At 40.0% G+C, this 20,946-nt stretch overlaps 1 protein-coding gene across 1 annotated transcript; it reads left to right on the forward strand.

Annotated features, from left to right (window-relative positions):
• Positions 1–995: 995 nt before the first annotated feature.
• LOC115780385 (CTTNBP2 N-terminal-like protein) lies at positions 996–16,164 on the forward strand. Its single transcript, XM_030729546.1, has 7 exons — positions 996–1,120; positions 3,817–3,921; positions 11,572–11,805; positions 12,328–12,435; positions 12,601–12,789; positions 14,245–14,415; positions 14,572–16,164. Exons 1-7 carry the CDS (start codon positions 1,082–1,084, stop codon positions 15,499–15,501), a joined length of 1,776 nt encoding a protein of 591 aa, XP_030585406.1. The 5' UTR covers positions 996–1,081; the 3' UTR covers positions 15,502–16,164.
• Positions 16,165–20,946: the final 4,782 nt, after the last annotated feature.

Here is a 20,946-nt window from a genome sequence, read left to right on the forward strand (position 1 = left end):
AACGTTTCGATGGTAGGCTCAGAATTTGGCGTAAACAATCCTGCCTTGTATCCGTGGTTCAGGCTTATTTAGTCTGCACTGTTAGTAACTTTGACGAATCTGCAGCAACTGCATGATGCTGTCCACCCAACATGGACCGAAATATCTATGAGCAATTTTTCCAGCTGTTGTTGAATCTATGCCACAAAGAATTAAGACACTTCAGAAAACAACTAGCCAGGTGTAAATAACAAAGTGGGCTGTGAATGTATATAAAGTATATGAAGTATACTGTCTGCTTTTTAATACCTTTATTGGTTTAAAATGGTCAGTATTTAAATGTTTGCCTGGGCTGTGATTTTTTTTTTAATAATGCCTGCTAAAGGGATTATTATGTGCTTTAATAGGATATTTGGTTTTTGCTACAGTGCTGCACATACTCAGAATTTTCAGTCCAATACGTCAACCCATTCTGCAGAATAGCCCCCTCTAGAGTGTACTAAGTGTGTTGCACTATCAATGTTTATTCGTACTTTTAATTGTGAATACTGGACTTGCACTAGAAGAGTTTGCTTACCCTACTATGGTATTACAATACTTAAGTAAAGACGTGCATTCTATATATTTTGAAGTATATAATATGACTATTACACTATAAGCGGAACCACATCAATGCTTACAATTTACTAAGGAAATATTACACGATTATTGCGAGGAGAGGAAAACAAAACCATATTCCACACAAACGTGCAATATGCGAGAAAAGTAAAGCATAAGTCACTTTCTAACATTTCGTTAAGCAAACCACGTGTACAGACGTTCACATAGTTTAGATGATTGTAAGAGACTCCTCAGAAAAGACAGAAGAAGAACTCGAGAAATACTAAACAAAGAAGTCCAACCAAAATCCAAGAAGCGGTGAGTGGCGAGTCTGCCCATTCCCGCAGAACCTCGACTCTCATTGGTCGACGCTCAGGCCCGTTCACACCTATTGGCTAGCTCGACTGTCGTTCAGGGCACAACTTAGCGTCCAGTGTTCCGCTGCGACGGGATCAGAAGACGCAAATCAAGTGAAACAAATCTTCTGACAGGAGAAAAGTTCATGCTGGAGTTCTCAAAGACCTCAGAGGGCCACATGAAGGTAAGAAGTTCCACTGACAGCGTTTTCTGTGTTTGCGGTATGAAGTTATGCATCATACTTTGCAGTTTTGCACCGAGACTTTTGGTTCAAAGTAGAGGAAAAGGGAAGAAGAAAGAAAAAAAGGATTAAGCTTTAGTGGTCAGGGCTACAGGCCGAACCGTTTGACATTAAAATGTGTTTTACGTGTTTTTGTTTGTGAAAAATACTTTTAGACTAATTTTTTTTCCTTAAAAGAACTACTTTTCAGCTCGTCATCATCATCTTGAGGTTCAGATGACCGACTGATCTTTGATACTGGTGCTTTCTCTTCCAGTGGCTTCAGTTGTTAAACGACCATTAATATAAGAGAAAGAACACACACCGGCTTTATAACAGTTACTTTACTTCTTAAGTGATCACTTTAAAACTAGGCTTCATCAGAGCAAGTAGGGAGGAAGCTGAGTGAGGAAGGAAGCAAAGTGGCCTGTGCAGGAATTAGGTTGACTAACAAATCCAATTTATTATATAGACATGCTGCAGGAAATTCAAGAGACCTCTCAGGCTTTACTTACCCTCAGCTGTTCATGTTAAAATGTGTGGCTTCAGTTTGATACATGAATTTATGCACAACTTTTATCTTTTTTTAAGTATCAAACCATCTGGAAAATGAGGTTGAGTGATTTTTGATAAGGTTTTGTATAGTTTCAAGTAAAATAAATTACTGTCTGACATACTTTTGATAGTGTCAGTATAACTGTTGTTGTGATCCAATAGGGATTTGGGAGCCTACACATTCTTCTTGGACCAAAAACAAAAAAAAAAAAAAAAAAAAAAGGAAATATATATAAGGGGCTTTCGCTGAACTAGAGTGAAGGAGTTTTTTCTTTTGCCCCTCAAATAAGCAGAAGAAAATGGATGAATGGATGGATACTATATACAGAGTCACAAGAAGCTACCCACAAAACAACGGCCTCCTTGCTCATGTGTGTTTTTAATGAGTTTACAGTGTTGCAGATGAGGCACATGGCTGACCTGGCTTAAAACAACCACAGATAAAAAGATTATGGACACAGGGCTTTCGTCATTGGAAGTAGAGCGAGGAGAACTTGTGGGAATATTTGCATTTCCCATGCTACCACTCTTTGTTTGTATACCCTAATAATTACCAACTCTAGCCCAGGGGGATTAGGTAGAACAATTTTTAAATGTTGAGGATCTAAAAAAGTACGGTGGCACATGTAGGCTCCTGCTGGTCCAGACTGTTCTCATAACATAGTGAACACACTTCTCACAGTGATTATCGTGGCCTGTGAAATTAGCAAGCAGGCCTGTAAACCAAAATCGAGGGAGATGTGTGTGCTGTAGTTTAATTAGCTTTTTACCCTTGTGGTTAAGCCACAGGCCATGAGTGCTGCTAACGGCAGAACTAAAACACTGTGCCTTCTTTGTGAGAGGACACTGCTGTAGACTGTAGATGCAGTTCAGCAGGGTCGTTTCATTCCAGCTTCTGCATACTTGTTTTCATGTTAGGCATCATGCAAATGCTAAGGTTTTAAGAATACTATTCGTTTTTGGGTTTCTGCGCTACTTGTGCTATAGAAGACTGTAAAATGTTATAGCTTTTTTTTTGCTAAAAAATGAAAGACCCCGTGGGTTTCTATCTATCAGTATGCTCAGAGATCAGCCTTATGACTTCATGATATGGAAAGTTATGGTGACCACCATAGTGCTTGGATCAGAGCAGATGGTAGTTCAGGTGTTGATCACGGTCTGGTGACAGCAGAGAGGGAGATTTTTCTGTTGCTTTAGCCACTTAATAGAAAGAATATTTCAGTTATTCAAGCTTGAGCTTGCATCTCTATCATTAAGTAGAGTGATCATCCATCCCAGACGTCCCACACGATGATTCTAGTCTATAAAGGATCCTCAGTGTAGTGCCATCAACAGCTTTGATCTCATTTCAAAGAGGGGCCTGCATGCATTCACTTGGGCAGAACGTGGTTGGATGTTTGAGATGTGGACACCGCAGGGCTTGTCAGCAGTACCAACACAGCTGTGATAGCAGAGACACTACAAAGAGACCACAGAACTTTAACAACAGAAAATAACAAACTGTCATAATGCCCAATTATGACGAGAAAGCACAGCTGGAGGACAAAGTGATATTATCTTCAACACGTCAAAGTTAAGTTACTTGCAGATTATCAGTCAGCTACGGTCTTCTGAGATCTCTGTGCATCTAATCAACACGTCTGCTTGCACTGTTGCCATGTGTGTGAGGAACCTTACAAACATGAACATTGTGTTGTAAATTGTGCTGTTGCTAAATATTTAGCACACTTTACTAGAGACACAAAGTATACCTTTAAGCTATACCCAAACTAACCTGTCTGCTTTCTTCAAATACAAGAGAAAAAAGGTTTTGTGTATATTTTGCACACTCAGTCTGCTATTTACAATTACTCTGTCCCAAGATAATAACTACATATCCACAGAAAGCTCATAAATCAGTGGGCTAGATCAGGTGACTGTCTGCATGTCTGATTTGGGAAATTGGAAAACTTTGTTTGAAGATGGATTAAAAGACTGAGAAACTGCTGTATTGTTGTGGGAAAAGTTGAGAAGCAAGATTAATACTTACAGTGCAGCTTAACTGTATAAATTGCAATAAAGAACATAAAAAATAAGCTTTCTTTTTTTATGGCTTGCTTTCACAGTCCAAACTAAACATGGAGAGTTTGAACAAGCAAGAGTTGCTGATGCTTTTCAGCATCCTGGAGGGAGAACTGGAAGCCCGGGATCTCGTCATTGAAGCCCTAAAGGTATCCATCATTAGATTTAGGAACATAGTTGTGATATTAGAAATTCCCTGCACAGAATGTCTTTTTAACGTGAAACATTCAAATCTGAGAATTAAAAAATGTCTTTTCAACACTTGTTGTTTGGACAGTGAATGTGTTCAGGATGAATTCTGCAGCGATGGCAGTAATTAATTTATCCATAGAAATATCTCAAAGATATATCTCACTGCTGTATGCAGTCATTGTTGTTTGTCTACATGTCTGTTTAAAGGATCATTTTGATTTATTTCAAACTAGTGTATTTACCCTTTAATTTGGATATTGGTGTTCTCTGAATCACGGATCATCAACTTTGAACTTTAGACTTCTTTTGTAGTGATATGGAAGCTAGCTCCCCGCATTAAAGATTTTCATTCAGAGATAATGCAACTGTAACCCAATTATAATAACTACTTTTCAAACCTACAGATACCTAATTAGGGTGTGACAAGCTTGTGGTATAAGGATGAATGAGAAAAAAATTGGATGTGAGAACTTGATCCGCATTAGATCGTGAACAAAGATATTTAGATGCATTTTCAGTTCAAGCTTTACCTGAAGGATCTTTAAACATTACAGCTTTTATCAGATTAGCATAAGCTGATTAGCATGAGCAAGTACTTTATGACAAGTAAATAATGGAGTGATATAATGAGCTGCTCTGCAGTGAGTCTCTTATCCCACAAATTAATCCCACTGTCTTGGACCGCGTCTGCTAGGCTTGCAGCCTTGGCGGGATCGAAGTAAAGTAAAGAAAACTAAAGTAAAATTTTATTTATATAGCAAAATATTAAAAATATTAAAAACATAAAGACAAAAAGTTCCCCAAAAGCAAGTTTAAAAAGGTGAGTTTTTAGCTGATTTTTTAAGAGATCTTTTAGTCCACAGATCTCAGGCTCAGGATGAGAGAGTTTCAGAGTCTGGAACTTTCTCAAAAGCTGTCTCCTTTAGTTTACCATGCTAATGGCCACATTGCTAGCTAACTGTTACGATAGCGACCCGTTCCGGTAGCTAACTGCTGAAACGCTCAGCAAGTCGCAGCGCTGGGCGATCACCTGCTGGCTAGAACCCTGTGTAGTATGCACTACATTGATTTACATCCCAATAGCCCACTGTCTATCCTTCTTCTGTCTTGTTTGTTTTGGCTTGTCCTATTTTCTTTGTTGTATGTCCATGTCCTGTGTTGTTGTTGCTCTGTTTTTACAAATTTAAAGGAAAAATAGCAGCAGAAAAGGATGGTTCAGACAGATATACTGCTTTAAACCAGATCCCAATGCACCCACCCAGTATCTCAGCCTATTAAGCGTAAAGTGAACATTCTTTTGCATCACTTCTCATCAAAATATCATTGGAGCAGCACTTCAAAAGTTCTCCAACTGGTTCTGTTCGAGTTACTTTCCACTTTGTAGTTGATTTCAAGAACAGAATAAAGACACCACTGGCTGCTGCAGTCCTAGAACATGGAGTTGGAGTTTGTCCAGAGAGACTAATCAGAAAAGCAGCAGAATTAAATTGGGAATGTGGACAACAGTACACCTCCAGCAAGCTAGCTGGTAGGGAAATGTGAGACGAAAAGGGCTTTTTTGCAAGGAATCAGCTTTCAAAACAGCAGCACGTGGATTATTCACTGGTTAATGTACCCAAGTGCCAACCCAAGTAAAGAGTTGCGTGTATGTGAGAACTACTCAGATTAAATTAGACAAATTCTACAGAGAATGGAGTAAATCCTTTTGGGCATTGTTTAGTGATACCATGAGCTGGAGTGAATAGATGAATCAGTGAATGGTGCACATAAATGCTCTTTGAGCTAGCCATTGCATAGTTTAAACTGTGAGTTCAACACACAGCCACCAGCTCTGACCTTAATATGCCTTATGTTGGCAGGATTAATGCTGCGTTTCAGTTAAAGGATTGACAGGCTATTTTCCCTCATCCTGTGTCTGTTGCTGTATCATGAGGCCCACGTGCTTTCTGTGACTATTTATTGTACTTTAAGGATACAATGTCCTTTATTTAGATATTTGAAAAAAAAAAGTATTAAAATGTTACAGTGACGCAAAACCACAAATGTAAGATAAGCAGTGGTTTAAGCAACTTTTTGATGGTACATTTCTGCAGAAGATGGCTTTGCCATTTTAAAATTTTTTTTTTTTTTTTGCAATTTTGCATACTTTATTTTTGCCAGTAACTTTTGCATCTTAAAGCCATTACACACTTGGAATGTTAATCCAAGTCATTTTCTTGGTTTAAAATATGCAATTGAAAGAACAAACTTGGGAGAGGGCAGCCAGTGGACTGCAGAGCAGCCATCTAAGAGAGCCCACTACTGAATGTTCATGTGTTGTGTCTAGACCACATTCCTACATCTCCCCAAGGATCTGGCCATCTAAGGCAAGAAGAGTTACAGCACACTAGGTGCCTGGTGACTCACTGTGAGCAAGAGTAGGAGTGAACAAATAAACATTGGCCTTAACTGGAGGGAGCTTGAAGTGAATATGGCCGTGCTTCTCTCATGGTTCCATCTACACAAATTCTTAACTCATTCATCCCTTCTATTGGTCCAGTGAGACAGTTTTATAAGTGTGTGATCACTGACTTACAGGTAAATAAATGAAAACTATTTTTTCAAAGAAAAAAAAAAAGTTACTCAGCCTTTAATTCCAGTCTTGTGCAGTTAGGATTTTTAATCACTCTGCACTGCAAGATGCCTGTTTTTCTCTAAATGAGTTAGCTAAAGTGAAAACACAAGTTCATACCTTTCTGCTGTTAAAACCTGGAATCTTTGGTCTTGCCCTAACAAGAAAGTAGATTACTATCAGTGAAATACTACCCCATAATTCTTCCATTGTTGTTGCAGCATGGATTTATGAATGGCATTGTTTGTCTGTCCGGTAAAATATTGCAACTGCCAGTTGACGGGACTGTCATAAAAAACATTATATGCAGATAATCCAAGTTCACCCGCATTTAATTCTCTGATTTTACCTTTAGCACCTCAGTGAGGTTGACATTTGTGGTTTTGGTTGACCACTGTGGATAGATTGCAACAAAATTTTATTCCCCATAAAAATTGAGTTTGAGTTTGTCTAATACTTTGTATTTGTATTTGAATAGTTTGTATTCAGTGCTCTCTGTAAACATTTGCAGGTCCACCTGCAGAAATTAGAGAAGTAAGGCCACTCGTGCTGGTTTTAACTCATGTGCTACACTGTCACTGTCATGTGCGAGATGCTTAGCTTTAGCACAATTCAGCATAGTAATAAGAGGGATACAGATAAGCACAGATAAACTGTATCACATGCATGATAAACTGTTCACTTATTTTCTTTTAAAAGTACAAAAACTGTCGAGTTCTCATCTGTTGTCTACTGTCTCTGTGTTTTTAAAACCTCTTATCAGTGATTTTCTCCAGGATATTCTATTGTACAGCAAGTACAGGATGTGAGACTAATGGTGTGTTTCTTCTGTGGTGCTCTATATTTAATTACGCAGAACTATCAGTGGCATTCTAACTATCTGCTGCATTTTTCCCCTTGTGACTCACTTTTGCAGCTGCTCACACTGTGGCTTTCAAAAGGAAGTGAGTCTCTGGCAATGCTTATATTTGGCACACAAAACCCTGCAGTGATCCAGTAGTCCCTTTGGTTTGGGGAAAGGAATATGAGTCTTTAAGTTCAAAAGGGACTCAAATATGGAAATGAGCCTTTAATTAACTGTCGGCTTCACATGGTGTGGCTGAGTAGAGCTTCCAAATGAAACTGCTTCAAAAGCTTTACCTTGTGCTGTGTTTAGGTGCTGAAATAGAAAAGAGCAGTTTTGTTTGTTGGTCATTGATGCATCAGCTGATTAGATGCAGTATCAGTTAATGTAAAATAGTTTGCACTTTATCAGCAGTGATAGATAGCAGTTTTTGGATATCCTTTTCCTTAGCATAGAATACTAATGAGTATATATAGGACTCTAGAGTAGAAAATCCATTTATAATCTTGTATTTTACCAATCTTGTTGCTAACATTGCGTAGCAGAAAGACTTGAGGCATATGTCAGCAAAAGATAAGCTGGATTTGAACCAGTGTAGCCGTGGCAAAAAGACAGCTTCCCAAGAAAAAGCACACACAGGTTGCCAGCAACTGTAGCCAGCAGACAAAGGCATGAATAATGAAACTAAACTGTGATGCATAACAACCATGCCCTGAATGGTTATGGGTGTTGTACATGTACAGTATGATACTCTGGTAGGTCTGGGCGCTAAGTATGAAGTAGCATCAGAAAGTTTTTTTTTCTCCCTTTGCAACAGTGGAGAAGCGATGCAGAGGAAAACAGCCTCTCTCTGTGCTGAGGAAGTGCACATCTGTCCCTGCGCTGCAGGGCTGTGGAGGGAAAGGAGAAGGAGAGAAAGAAGCACGGTCTATGTTTATGAGTAAACATTTGTGTAATGGGGGTCCGGTGAATTTTTTAAAAATCCCGACAGTTTAAAAGCCAGTTATTTACGTATGTTAAAATGTACACTGTGCAGACTGAATAAATAGAAAAAAATGAATAAAACAACAATATTTTTTTAGTTATTTATATGTTGTAAAAATTATTTCTCCTCTGTAAGGAATGATTTATAAATCGAGTCTTTTTTTTTTTCTGAAGTTTCATTTTATATCGCTGACGTAGCCAAGAATGGAAACTCATATAAGCTTTTTTTAGTCTTTGACTGTAAAGTGACACATCAAGCAGACCGTCACTGACGGGAACAGCAGTGGGCTGTAGGCCAGCTCTGCAGACAGATTTCTCTTTAGACACTTCTCTTCAAAATTAGGTGATGGTGATGTTATTTTTAGCCCCAGTATAAACACCATATGCTCCCTATAACGTAGTGAGTACAAGAGCAACAGAATAGACATCCTGCATTGCACAAAAGTCAGCTTCTGAGTTTCTAAATGGTGATTGGGCTCTCGATAATGCCCACATTTGAGAGGCATTTTTGAATTCTCTTGGGCAACCCGTGTTTTCCTGTTTCACCCCCCATTCTGTTTGATCCGCCTTCACACCGTCCTCAGCGGACTGGATCAAATAACAGCCATGAAGCCTCCCAGCCTTGTCCTCCTCTCTTTGTGCCAGATGAGCCAACATTGAAGATAGAGAAAATGACAACCAAACGCTTCTGATCTCTCTGGAAATATTGTTTGAGCTCTGATTTTCTGTCTGAAGCCATTTGCGAGCACTCCCAGTGTTTTTCTGGAAACAGCTGGGTAGAATGAGTTTGAGGAACTTAATAAAAATAGTTATTTTTTGTAAAGGATTTCAGTATTTTTCACCTTATTTGCTCGTTTTCTTCTCAATTGATTTGCACACATCTGTCTCATCATGTGAAATTCCATTTTTATGTTCCCACCAGTACTAATGGCACTTGTGTATCAGTTTTATACTGCCTGAGAAAAACAATGTTGCATTGATGTAAAAGGCAACTTACTAAGCTCAGTAGTTGTCCACCATGATGGCTAATCTATCTCTACAAGTTCTTGTTTAGAGGTTTGGAGACTAACAGTTAGGTATATTTGGCCACAGTAGGGTTTTAATACCACATTAATCCCTAATGAATGGCCCTGAACTGCAGTAAGGTCCAGGGATTTTAAGCTGGGGACAAATAGTTACTTATTTTGCTTTTCTCACAGGCTTTGTAAAAGAATGGATGAATATTGCTCTGCAGGCCTGTCCACACTTCTGACAACACTTTAAACTTTTTTGAGTAATCTTGGTATCAGTCATCAGGAGCTCTTTCCTCACCGTGCCAAAGCGGATCCTGTTCTCTCTAATCTCTTTATCCTCTTTTGTTGAAACCTCACTAAGACACTGCCAGCTCTGCTACAGCCCTCTGCGCTCTCTCTCTCTCTCTTTCACTCTCTTTTTCTCTCTCCCTCTCTTTGCAGCATCTCTTCAGGGCAAGCCTAAAGGCATCTTCTAAACCTGAAATGTCTCACTGCTATCATCCCTCCTTTGTCATGAGTTAAACAGAACAGGTCTGCCTTGGCCAAGGCCCAGGCCCAGTCTAGAGCAGCTGTCCTGCTAAACACAGACAGACACACACCATCTGTTGCTCTTTCCTCCTGCTAGCATTTTTTATGTTTTTCTTTGTACGTGTCCTTTCTCTCTTTTTCCCCATCCCATAACTACTGCTTATTTACATCTTCGCCATCAGTATTAGAGATGATAATCATGGTGTGCCGAAAGCATTTGATTTCCTCTTTTCGTAGACGTGAAGAGACAGCAACGTGTTAACAGCTGCCAGAGATTATAACTATTTAAATCATTTCATAATCACAAACAGTGCTGGGGATTTCAGAAGACTGATGCTGTCTGCTTAAATGAATTGCAACTAGGGTAAGAGATCTGTTTTACAGACACTTACAGGAGTGGAATTTTGAGTTAGAGGGAAGGAGGTTTCTGAGAGTGTTGTCTGGTTCAGAGGAAGTTTGATGCTAATTTCAACAAGGTAAAATGCATCCAGAGACAAAGCTGTTATTTACTACACATAACTACCGCCTTTATTCTTTAACACAGCCTAAATTCTTTTAGGCAGCTTTCTTGTAATTTCTTCACGTAGTCGTCAGGAATAGATCGCCAGGTTTCTTGAAGGACACCCAAAGCTCCTTCAAGAAACCTGGAGATCTTTGGGGAGGTCAATCCATGACTGATAATGTTGCATTGAGTGTTTTTCCATCCAGGTATGCTTTTACTGCACTGGCACTGTGTTTGGGATCATTGTTGTGCTAAAAACTGATGTTGCTGCCAATCAGGTACTTTTCCGATGGGATTGCATGGTGGCTTATAACCTGCTGGTACTTTTCTGTGTTCACAGTCCCCAACACCACCGACTGACTTCTCTTCTGACCTCAATCGTACATCTTGACAACAATTTAACTCAAAAATTTCAAATTTGGATTTAGCACTCATAAGACCTGTTTCCACTGACCCTCAGCCTTTTCTTCCTATTTCCCTTGCTTAAAAATGTCTTCTCGATAGCCACCCTGCCATTAAGACAAGACTGCTAATAGCTCTGTGAGAGTCACCTTGGTGCAAAAATGCAATTTTATGCCTATAAAACTGTGTTATCTTTGACCTTTTTGTAGCTTCTGCTAAACAAATATGAACAATTTTTGGTTTTCTTATGGGCTGGTAGTAACAAAAGTTCCTAAAGGTACAATTTAAAAGATTCTTTGTTAAGTCTGTAAATGTAGATACAATACTGGTTCATCCCTTGAGTTAGGTGCCTTTTTCACACATGAATGATTCATAGGACAATTTTAAGTGGCTTAACAAACAAATAATAATTCTTCTGAAAATGTTCAGAACCTAGGGAAAGGCTGGAGAACTATTGCTCAAAACAAAATTACAAGAAAGTCTGTCTTTGGAAGCAATATATAAAGAAATGAGGTGTGAATCAAGACGTTTGCATATTATATATATATACATACTGTATATCAGGCTCTGGAATATGTGTAGCAAGTTTCTTTGCACTCATGCTAAAAAGGCAGTAATAGCTGACATTCAGTTAAGCCTAAGAAGCCAGAAAAATTATAAACATGCTCCAGCCCAGTTACAAACTGTAGAAAAGGGCTGACTCTTCTCTGGTTTTCTCTTCAGGCCCAGCGTAAAGAGCTATTCATTCAGGAGCGCTATGGAAGGTACAACCTCAGTGACCCCTTCCAGGCCTTGCAGAGAGACAGTGAGGCTGTGGGGGGCCAGAACAAGGAGGCTGGCTGTTCTTCCTCCACCTCCAACCCTCTAGTGGTTCTCAAACTGGTGGTAAGCCACTGCAGGAGAATGCAGGAGAAGATGCTGGCCCAGCTGGCTGCAGCTGAAAGCAGGCACAGAAGGGTGAGTGGATGTGTCTTTTTTTAATCAGGAGAGCCAGAATTGAGTGGTTCCTGATGGAGATTTGGGGGAAAAAAATCAATTGGGAAAAAGAAAAGTTAAAAAATAATCCTCATAATGGTCCATAAAGAAAACATAAGTGATAAAGTAGCCAGTAAAGTACAGAGATTTTTAAATATATATTTTTACGAGTTCCGATTACTTTTTATAATGCAAATATTCAATCAAATATTTTATATTTATATTTGTAACTTAAGATGCATCAAAAACATTTAATTTTTTGTGAAATATCTTTCTCATGGTCTTCTCATCTGCAGTACCTCCAAGGCCCACTAGGGAGGTGCTGCACACACTAGGGAGTCATTTGTTTAACTTTGCTGCCATTGGCAGCTCTGCTTACACTGTAGTGATCATAGTGTTTTTAAAATAATCATTATTCATTTTAATGTCAAGCAGGCCAACTCATGTGAAACAATTTTGTTTCTAAAACTCTGTCTCCCTGTTGTGTTTGTTTTTTTTTTTCAGGTCATTGCAGACCTTGAGGAGGAAAAGAGGAAGCATGCAGAGGATACAGCAGAGGGAGATGATGTCACTTACATCCTGGAAAAGGAGAGGGAGCGCTTACAACAGCAGGTGCCCGCTCATTGATAATGTCACAGATTTCACAATAAATGTCCAAAATGGACTATATACAAAATCAGTAAATGAAGAGTCAGTCAGTAATTTCCAGATTTTTTAATAGCCATAGTACATCTAAAGCAGCAGAGGTAATTAACATGTTTTTCTCTGTGTTGTAAGCTGGAATTTGAGAGGAGCCAGGTTCGCCGTCTGGAAAAAGAACAGCGGCGCATTACTGACCAGCTAGAAGAAGAACGGGCTCAGCACAAACAGCTCTCCTGTGCTTTGGCCAAAGAGTGCAAGTGGGCCAGTTCCAGAGCTCTGGAGGAGGGACACCGACTAACTGAGCTGGGCCGTAAACTTGAAAAGGTATAAAGATGTTTAGAATCCCATCTAGGCATAGCTCCTCTTCATGCTTAGATTTTGTTAGGCTTTGTTGTATAGTGCTCAAAAAATTGAAGGAATACTTTGAAAACATCAGATCTCAGTGGGGGAAAAAAGTCATGCTGGATATCTATACTGTTATAGATTGGGTAGTGTGTTAGGAATGGAAGGATGCCACATAGGATGTTTGATGGAAATGAAATGATTAACCTACAGAGGGCTGAATTCAAAGACTTCTGAAGTCAAAGTGTAAAAAATATGCAAAATTTTGCCGAAATTTCATTGCAGCAATTCAAAATGGTACTCAGTAGTTTGTATGGCCCCCACATGCTTGTGTGCATGCCTGACAACATTGGGGTATGTTCCTAGTAAGACATATATGGTGTCCTGGGGGATCTACTGGACCAGAGCATCACTGCTCCTGGACAGTGAGGTGCAACCTGGTGGCATCAGATGTCCCAGAGGTGTTCTATTGGATTTTGTTCAGGTGAGTGTGGGCCTTCATGTGGCATACTCTCAACACATGAGGCCGGATAGGGACGTGCACCAGGAGAAACCCAGGACCCACTGGACCAGTGTAGGGTCTGACAATGGGTTCAAGGATTTCATCCTGATACTTAATGGCCGTCAGGGTGCCATTGCCTCCATGGATATGCCTCCCCAGGCCTTCACTGACCTACCACCATGCTGAATGATGTTACAGGCAGCATAATATTCTCCAGAGCTCCTCCAGACCCTTTCACATCTGTCACATGTGCTCAAGGTGAACCTGGTCTCATCTGTGAAAAGCACAAAGTGCCAGTGGTGGACCTGCGAATTCTGGTATTCAATGGCAAATTCTTGTCGGGCTCCACACTGCCAGGCACAGGGCCCACAAGAAGATGTCAGGCCCTCAGGCCACCTTCTGTTTCTGATTGTTGGCCTGCTGGAGGTCATTTTGTAGGGCTCTGGCAGTGCTCATCCTGTTCCTCTTTACACAAATGAACCAGTCCTGCTGGTGTGTTAAGGACCTTCTGCAGCCATGTCCAACTTTGCCGGAATTTCCTCCGTACTCTTGAGACTGTGTTGGGACATACAGCAAACCTTCTGGCAATGGCACATGTTGTTGTGCCATCCTGTAGGAGTTTGACTGCCTGTGCAAAACTAGTGAAAAAACAGTCAGAAAAGATGAGGAGGGAAAAACTGTCAGTGGCCTCCACCTGTAAAACCATTCCTGCTTTGGGGATTGTCTCATTGTTGCCCCTTTAGTGCACCTGTTGTTAATTTTCTTAACACCAAAGCAACTGAAACCAATTAACAACCCCTCTGCTACTTAACTGACCAGCTCGCTATCCCTGAAGTTTATTTAACTTGATGCTGCACTCTGATTAAAAAGTGTTCCTTTAATTTTTTTGCGCAGTGTTTTTTCTGTTGCTGCTTCACTGACTTTTTCTGATGTAGGAAAAGGAGACTTGTCAGTCCCTGAGAAAAGAACTGGAAGATGAGAGGACAAAAGCTTTGAGGATGGAGGCAAGGGTGGAGGAGCAGCTGGCTGAGTTTGACACAGAGCGTGAACAGCTCCGCTCACGTTTGAAGAAGGAAGAAGCTCATTGTTGTCAGCTACAACAACAGGTTTGGACACATTCATTACTATGGAGGATGCACATTTTGCAAATTTTCTAATATTATTTTATGTAATCTTACTACAGTAGGAGAATCTTAGTGCAGAGTCACATTTCTGCAAAAGAAAAAAAAAATGCATCTTCTTTTTCTTTTTCTTGTGATCAGGTAGAGGAGCTCAAGAGGAAGCTGGAGGAAGTGAACACAGTGAAAGAAACTAGAGGATCCATCACAGCTTCAGTGGAGGCAGGAGGAAAAGAGTGGGCCATAAAAATTCCTCCAGGAAAGTCATTAGTAGAGTCTATTAAGGTTGAAGAGGAGGACAGAGACCAGCCAGCTGCACAGCCAAATGGTCACCATTGTCCGATAGAGATTAACGGGCATCATGGCCCACAGAATGGGAATGAAACTCCTCAGATTCAGACCCAAACATCATTTTCCTCCTCCACTGCTGTTTCCCCCACGCTTCCTTGTTCCTCCCCCGGCACCTCACCTGTTCTTGCCAAACGGCCACCAGGCAGTCCAAACCCTGGAAGCTTTCAGTCTCCCTACCAAGCTGGGATCAATCAGCGTTTCCATGCTGCTCGTCATAAATTCCAGGGTACCACTGACCCAGAGCCGCAGTCCCAGGCTGTACAGCCTACTCTTCCTCTCTCGCCGAAAGACCACTCTCCTGTGACAGTCACCTCCTCCCCAGAGGGCAGCCCGGTCAAGCAGATTGCTCGCAGCACAGTTACTCAAGTCTTGTCACGTTTCACCACTGGCCAGCAAAGTGTTACAGCAAAGCTCCCCACACAGAACAACTCACCCTTCGGTACAGACTACCGCAGCCTGGCAGCACCCTTGTCTCCAGTCCTTGCAAGGGCTGCGGGGATAATTCCCCAGGGCATAAAATCACCCACCATACCCAGGGCAGAGCGGGGCAACCCTCCACCAATCCCCCCTAAGAAGCCAGGTCTAGCCCAGGCCCCTTCTTCTCCAGCTGCAGTGCCCAGGTCTGCCAGCCATTTCTCTGATAGCCCCCTTTCAGGAAGCTGCGGCCTCACCTCTAGCCAGGAAGGAGTTAAAGAACTGGACATGGTGGTTTCATCCAATTAACTGATCTGCTTGTGGCATCATCCACATTTTATCATAATAACTGAGATAGTCTTGTACATAACCAGAGTTTTATCATTTCTTTTTTTTGAACAGATGCCCCTTCAAACACTGTTATACTATTTGTATTTATTAGATTTATTTGAAATACATGCAGGGGCACTGTTGTAGGTAGTGGGCAAGGAGCTGATATTAATGAGCAGCTGAGTTTGACTTTCATACTATGTTGCTACAGTGTATTTTTTTATAGTGTCTTTCCATTTAATTTGTCTCAAGTATGTTGCTTTTTATTATAAGAATAATCGCTAGTAACTCATCCTTTGATCGATGTAGGCTGCGCTACTATTTAAAAAAAAAAAAAAACTCAGTATTTTTTTTTTAATTTCATTACTTATACTTTAACACAACAAATAATCTGATTAGTGCCATACTGTACTATCATGTCATACTTTGTTCTGTATTACTATAATGATGTAGTTACAAAAATCATATAGACTGATGATTTGGAGGTACTGTTACTAAAATATTTTCTGATGAATGTCATGTCTTTGTCATTTATAACAAATCATTATGTTAAAAAAGTAGTCAATGGTAGCTTTGATTAATATCACAACCTGCCATGTTTGTTATCTCTGTTTTTATTATATTTTTTACAGTACCTTGTAAGCTGGAAAGTGACATGTTTAATAAACATATCCTAAATTTTGCCATTTATTCATCTATTTATTTATCCTCCTACAGGAATTATATTGCCAATGGGCAGTGTTTTAGGTATTAATGCCAATAACCTGTTGTTTAAAAAAAGTCTTGTATACACCCACTGGCCATTTTATTACACCTGCTAGTACTGGGTTTGACCTACTTCTGCCTTCAGAACTGCCTTAACTTTTCATGGCATATATTCAACAAGGTTCTTGAAATATTCCTCAGAGATTTCGGTCCATATTGACATGATAGCATCACGCAGTTGCTGGAGAGTGTTTTGTGAACACCCATGATATCCCTTCCACAGCATCCCAAAAGTAGATGGAGCTCTTGTGACTGTGGACTACTTCATCTACTGATAAAGTTCAAAATTAGACATGTACCACCAACATAAAGATTGTTGCAGCATAATGCACCTCTTCAACAAGCAAAAATTGTTCAGGAACAGCTTGAGAAATGTGCCATTGAGTCCAAGGTGTTGACCTGACCTCCAAATCCCTGAGATCCCAATCCAATCAAGTATTCAGAGCAGGCCCCATTCATGGTGCCCCCACCCTGCCAAGCCCCGAGGATCCACTCCTAACATCCCTGTGCCAGACGCCACAGTCAGGTCACGTGACTATGCACCAATGGGTCATCTGTGCCAGAATTATGTTCGCAAGCCCCGTGTTGACATGTAAAAAAACATTTTCAAGAAAAGACAAAAAACAGAACCAAACATTGAAAATATGATGATTTAGGCCAAAATAAAAGTCTTTTTTTTTTTTTAATGACTTAAGCCATTATTTTAAAAGGGTGACAATATGACCCTTTCAGTGCTGTATTGCCTAATAGTGTCCACCAGGGGTCAGTACTTGATAAGAAGTTACAGCTTGCCGCTTCAAGTAGGCATGGGCTTAGATGTTTGACATCTATTGCTGTTTCTGTCATATAAAGTCATATAAAGCTACATTCAGTTGGAATCTAGATTTTTTTTTAAAAAAATTTTTATTAGACTTTTATCAATTTTGTATATTGTACTGTTTTTACATAAATATGGCTATAAAAATTCAGTGTGTGCATCTGTTTGAGAATTTACACGTAGTTAAGCACTGACAGAAACATTTGCATCAAGAACTTAGAAGCAAAATTTGTCAAATGAACAGTGACAATGTTACTAAGATACTGCATTCATTAGATATTATAAGCTGTTATACATAAGATATTAAGTTAGTGATGTATTGTTTATTTTATTCAGAGTAAGAGGCACCCATATACAGTGGAAATCTATATTACATTGAATGAAGTCTTTATTTTGTTTGATTCCAAACACAAATAGGAGATCTTTGAGTGAACTGAACTGCTTGTTTTTCCTGTTCCATGTCGCTTCAACTATAAAAAGTATCTTGGTATCAAGTGATGCAACTTAAAAAAAAGAAGCTGGGCACCTATGTTAACTTTGCGTTATCGAAGTGCACTCATAATGCAGAAAGATGTGCTACAGCAAACTACTATAGTGACGTGTGCATTGTGTGTTTTACACACTCTCAGTCAGTCAGAGTGGCCCGACAGTGAACATTTGCTGACTCGCCTCTTCTGGTGCATTAAATTCTCCTCCTGGTTGTAGGGAAAGCGGTCGGGTGGTTAACAGGATGGGTCGCCTCTCTTTTGCTCAGCTCATCTAATTAACATTCCAGTGTAAGACAGCATAGCTGCATCCCAAATCTAGCACAGACATGCACAGACACAGCAACGTCCATGTTTCTCCACCTCCATAAACACAGGCTCAGGTTGATGAGCTGTGAGGGGTCACAGCTCATCGGCAGTCTGGGAAGGTATGCTGGCTACTCTACTGTTGTCCTCTGCAGCGAGATACAGAGTTAAAGTCAATAATTGAAAATATTGTGTGAAACCACTGACAATCTTGGCATTTAGTAAAATAGATATGTCATATTCTTTTGTAAGTGAAGGTATGATATCTTCTAAAGCTACAGCGTGCAGTAGGGTTATGCAGTTTTACTTATATTAAGCCACAAAGGCAAAATAATCAGCCTCCTGAATTGATATTCAAGGACCAACTTAGTAGTCAGACTAGCTTCAGTCTTGTGACTTGGATAAAACATCATGGCACTTCAAACCCTTGTAGTAGGAATAACTGGAATAACTTCGCTGGCTCTCCCATTAGGATTTCACACGACAAGGTGTGTGCTCTAATTTGATTGATTGCTTTATTTTTTTAATTGAGGATAAATCTCTGGGCAGTACATTATATATTTTTTCTCAAGTTTCGAGCTTCAGATTTTTTGCTTTCCTTGACTCAACATAAAGAGTTGATGTAGACTGACTGGGACTCCTCACAGTAGGATTATGATATGCTCTTTTTCACTATATATAAATGAACTTGAACTCGAAAGCGTTTGCTGACGCCACATGTCTCACCTTGGCATGCTTTATTACAATTTCAGTCAAGGCGTATGGTTGCAGTGTCATGTTGCGTGAATGAGATGATGAAACAGAGGTCAAGGAGGGAGCACATAACCTGTCAGGAGTTAAACCACAAATTTACAGCCTTCTCATTTAGGAGTCAGACGTGTTCCAAGAAAGTACAATACAACTGTCTGGACGTTCATTTTTTTGTCTGTATTGGATACGAGTGACAGCGCTGCAGCACCCAAAATGCTATATTGAATACCATCTACGCATTCATCTGTGCTTGCAGAGGCCCAGTCACTTTCTCATTCTCCTGCTCTTTTTCTTTTCTTGATCTTATCCTCTTTTTCTCCATCCAAAATTAGCACAGGCCCTGACATGGGCCTATAATAGGAGCTCAGGCCCCCATACTGAGCCCCTTAAAGACCACAGCTGGAGCTGGCCCAAGAGTAGAGGGAGGGTTGGATGATGAATGTTATCACTACCATCACCTGCTCCTTGTAAAGCAATTTGTTATAGAGTTGTCACTGTAAAATAGCTTGTCCTGTGGTAAAGAAAGGCAGGGTTACATGTAATGAGGATCCCAATATGGCCCTAAGTCCAGGTATGACATAACTGAGGGACAAACAGCTGGTCTATGTTTGTCTATGACAATGGACAAGATGAGAAAATGTCCAGTGACAGAAGAGCCAGAGATTTTAGGCCTTCATCACTAAATTATTATTATAAAGGATACAATGTCATATCAGAAAAAATGAACAATTACCCACTTAGACAATAAATAGCACTTTTAAAAAATCCTTCTCAATTCCCAGCTGGCAAACTGCTTGCATTCACATTCAAACCACACGCTCTTACATTCATCATCTGTGCGGTGGTATTTTTAGGCAGCTGCATTGTTATTGACCTTTACTTACATCCCTAAATAACACCCTGGATTTGCACTGATTAAAATGACTTCACACACTCATACACACGCACAGTATACACATAACATCTTGGTCTGCCTACCTGCTGGATACACACAGCACTGATTTACTCACCTATGTAGAAGGGATACAAGCCAAAAATGTCCTTGAGGTGGGTCAGATGTTTCCACATTACCCCAGTGATACTGGATCAGGACTGCTGGTATGAGCTGAACTACAAACATGTGCTCCAGAGGCATTACAAAGGGAGGTTCAAGTACTTGGAACTGAAGGGAAGATATTTTATTCTCCCACTGAGTTGCATAGCATGAAGGCAACTTCATTCACTTATGAATCACTTTTGAACAGAAGAGAATTATACTGAGCACTGTACCAAATTTGGAGAACTTTACAAGAATGACAGACATAAATATTGTCTAAGATCAACAGCTAAAACCTCTACTTTTCCTTCTGTGGCGTGTTTTCATCAAACCAGGGTTAAACGACATAAATCTGATTAAATTAATAATGAAGCAAATGTTTATTCTACATCCTTAATTATAACTCAAGGAAACACTTGCAGCATCTGGGCAAGATTGTCTGGGAGAAAAAAAAAAAGACAGGGAGGCAGAAGAGATATTTAGCTGTGATTACCTTCAAAAACAAAAAGAATCACTACAAAACTTAGAAGCTGGACAAAAATGGGGGATGCCGAACAGTTCAAGTAATCAGAAATGTTCCTCTCCACAGAGGAGGTACAGGTGGTCACAAACACACAGCCTAAATGATACTATAATTTCAGGTTTTTCTCTCCCTGGGGCTAATTGCTGAGTGGAGTCAAATGCAAAAAGGGCAGTTCAATTCATTTAATATATACAGCACCAATTCACAACATAATGACCATACAATATTAGTGAGAAAACATCAATAATCACACGATCCCCTTTAAGCAAGCAGGATGCTTTTCTTTTGGAGAACTCTCGCGTCTGTTCTTGTTATCAGCTATAGATGCTGTTAAATGTTACACTTACTGTAAATTCAGATTAGCAAACGGTTGTACTGAGCTATATAAACAAACTGGCCACCTAATGCTACAAAAACCTGATAATAAGTTTCCTTTTGGACTGACACTTCCGCATGTCAGTGATCCTAAAACGGTCTTTAAACGTGTTCCTTTGCCAGGGCTCACACAACTTAAAATCTTAGAAAAATTTTTTTATGGAGACAGGTGTATTAGATTGAGACCAACTAGAACAGCAAATGCAATGCCCCCTGGGAACTGTATTTCTTTATGGATAGCAGGGTTCCATTTGATAATGTAAAAACGCACGCATCATTGCTGAGAACTGATTTTTCCAAACCAAACTTTTTCATAAATGACAGAAAGCGGCAACAGATATAACCTTCCCACCAACCTTTTAATTTA

This window comes from Archocentrus centrarchus, chromosome 5 (assembly GCF_007364275.1).
Source record: "Archocentrus centrarchus isolate MPI-CPG fArcCen1 chromosome 5, fArcCen1, whole genome shotgun sequence".
Taxonomy (NCBI): Eukaryota; Metazoa; Chordata; class Actinopteri; order Cichliformes; family Cichlidae; genus Archocentrus; species Archocentrus centrarchus.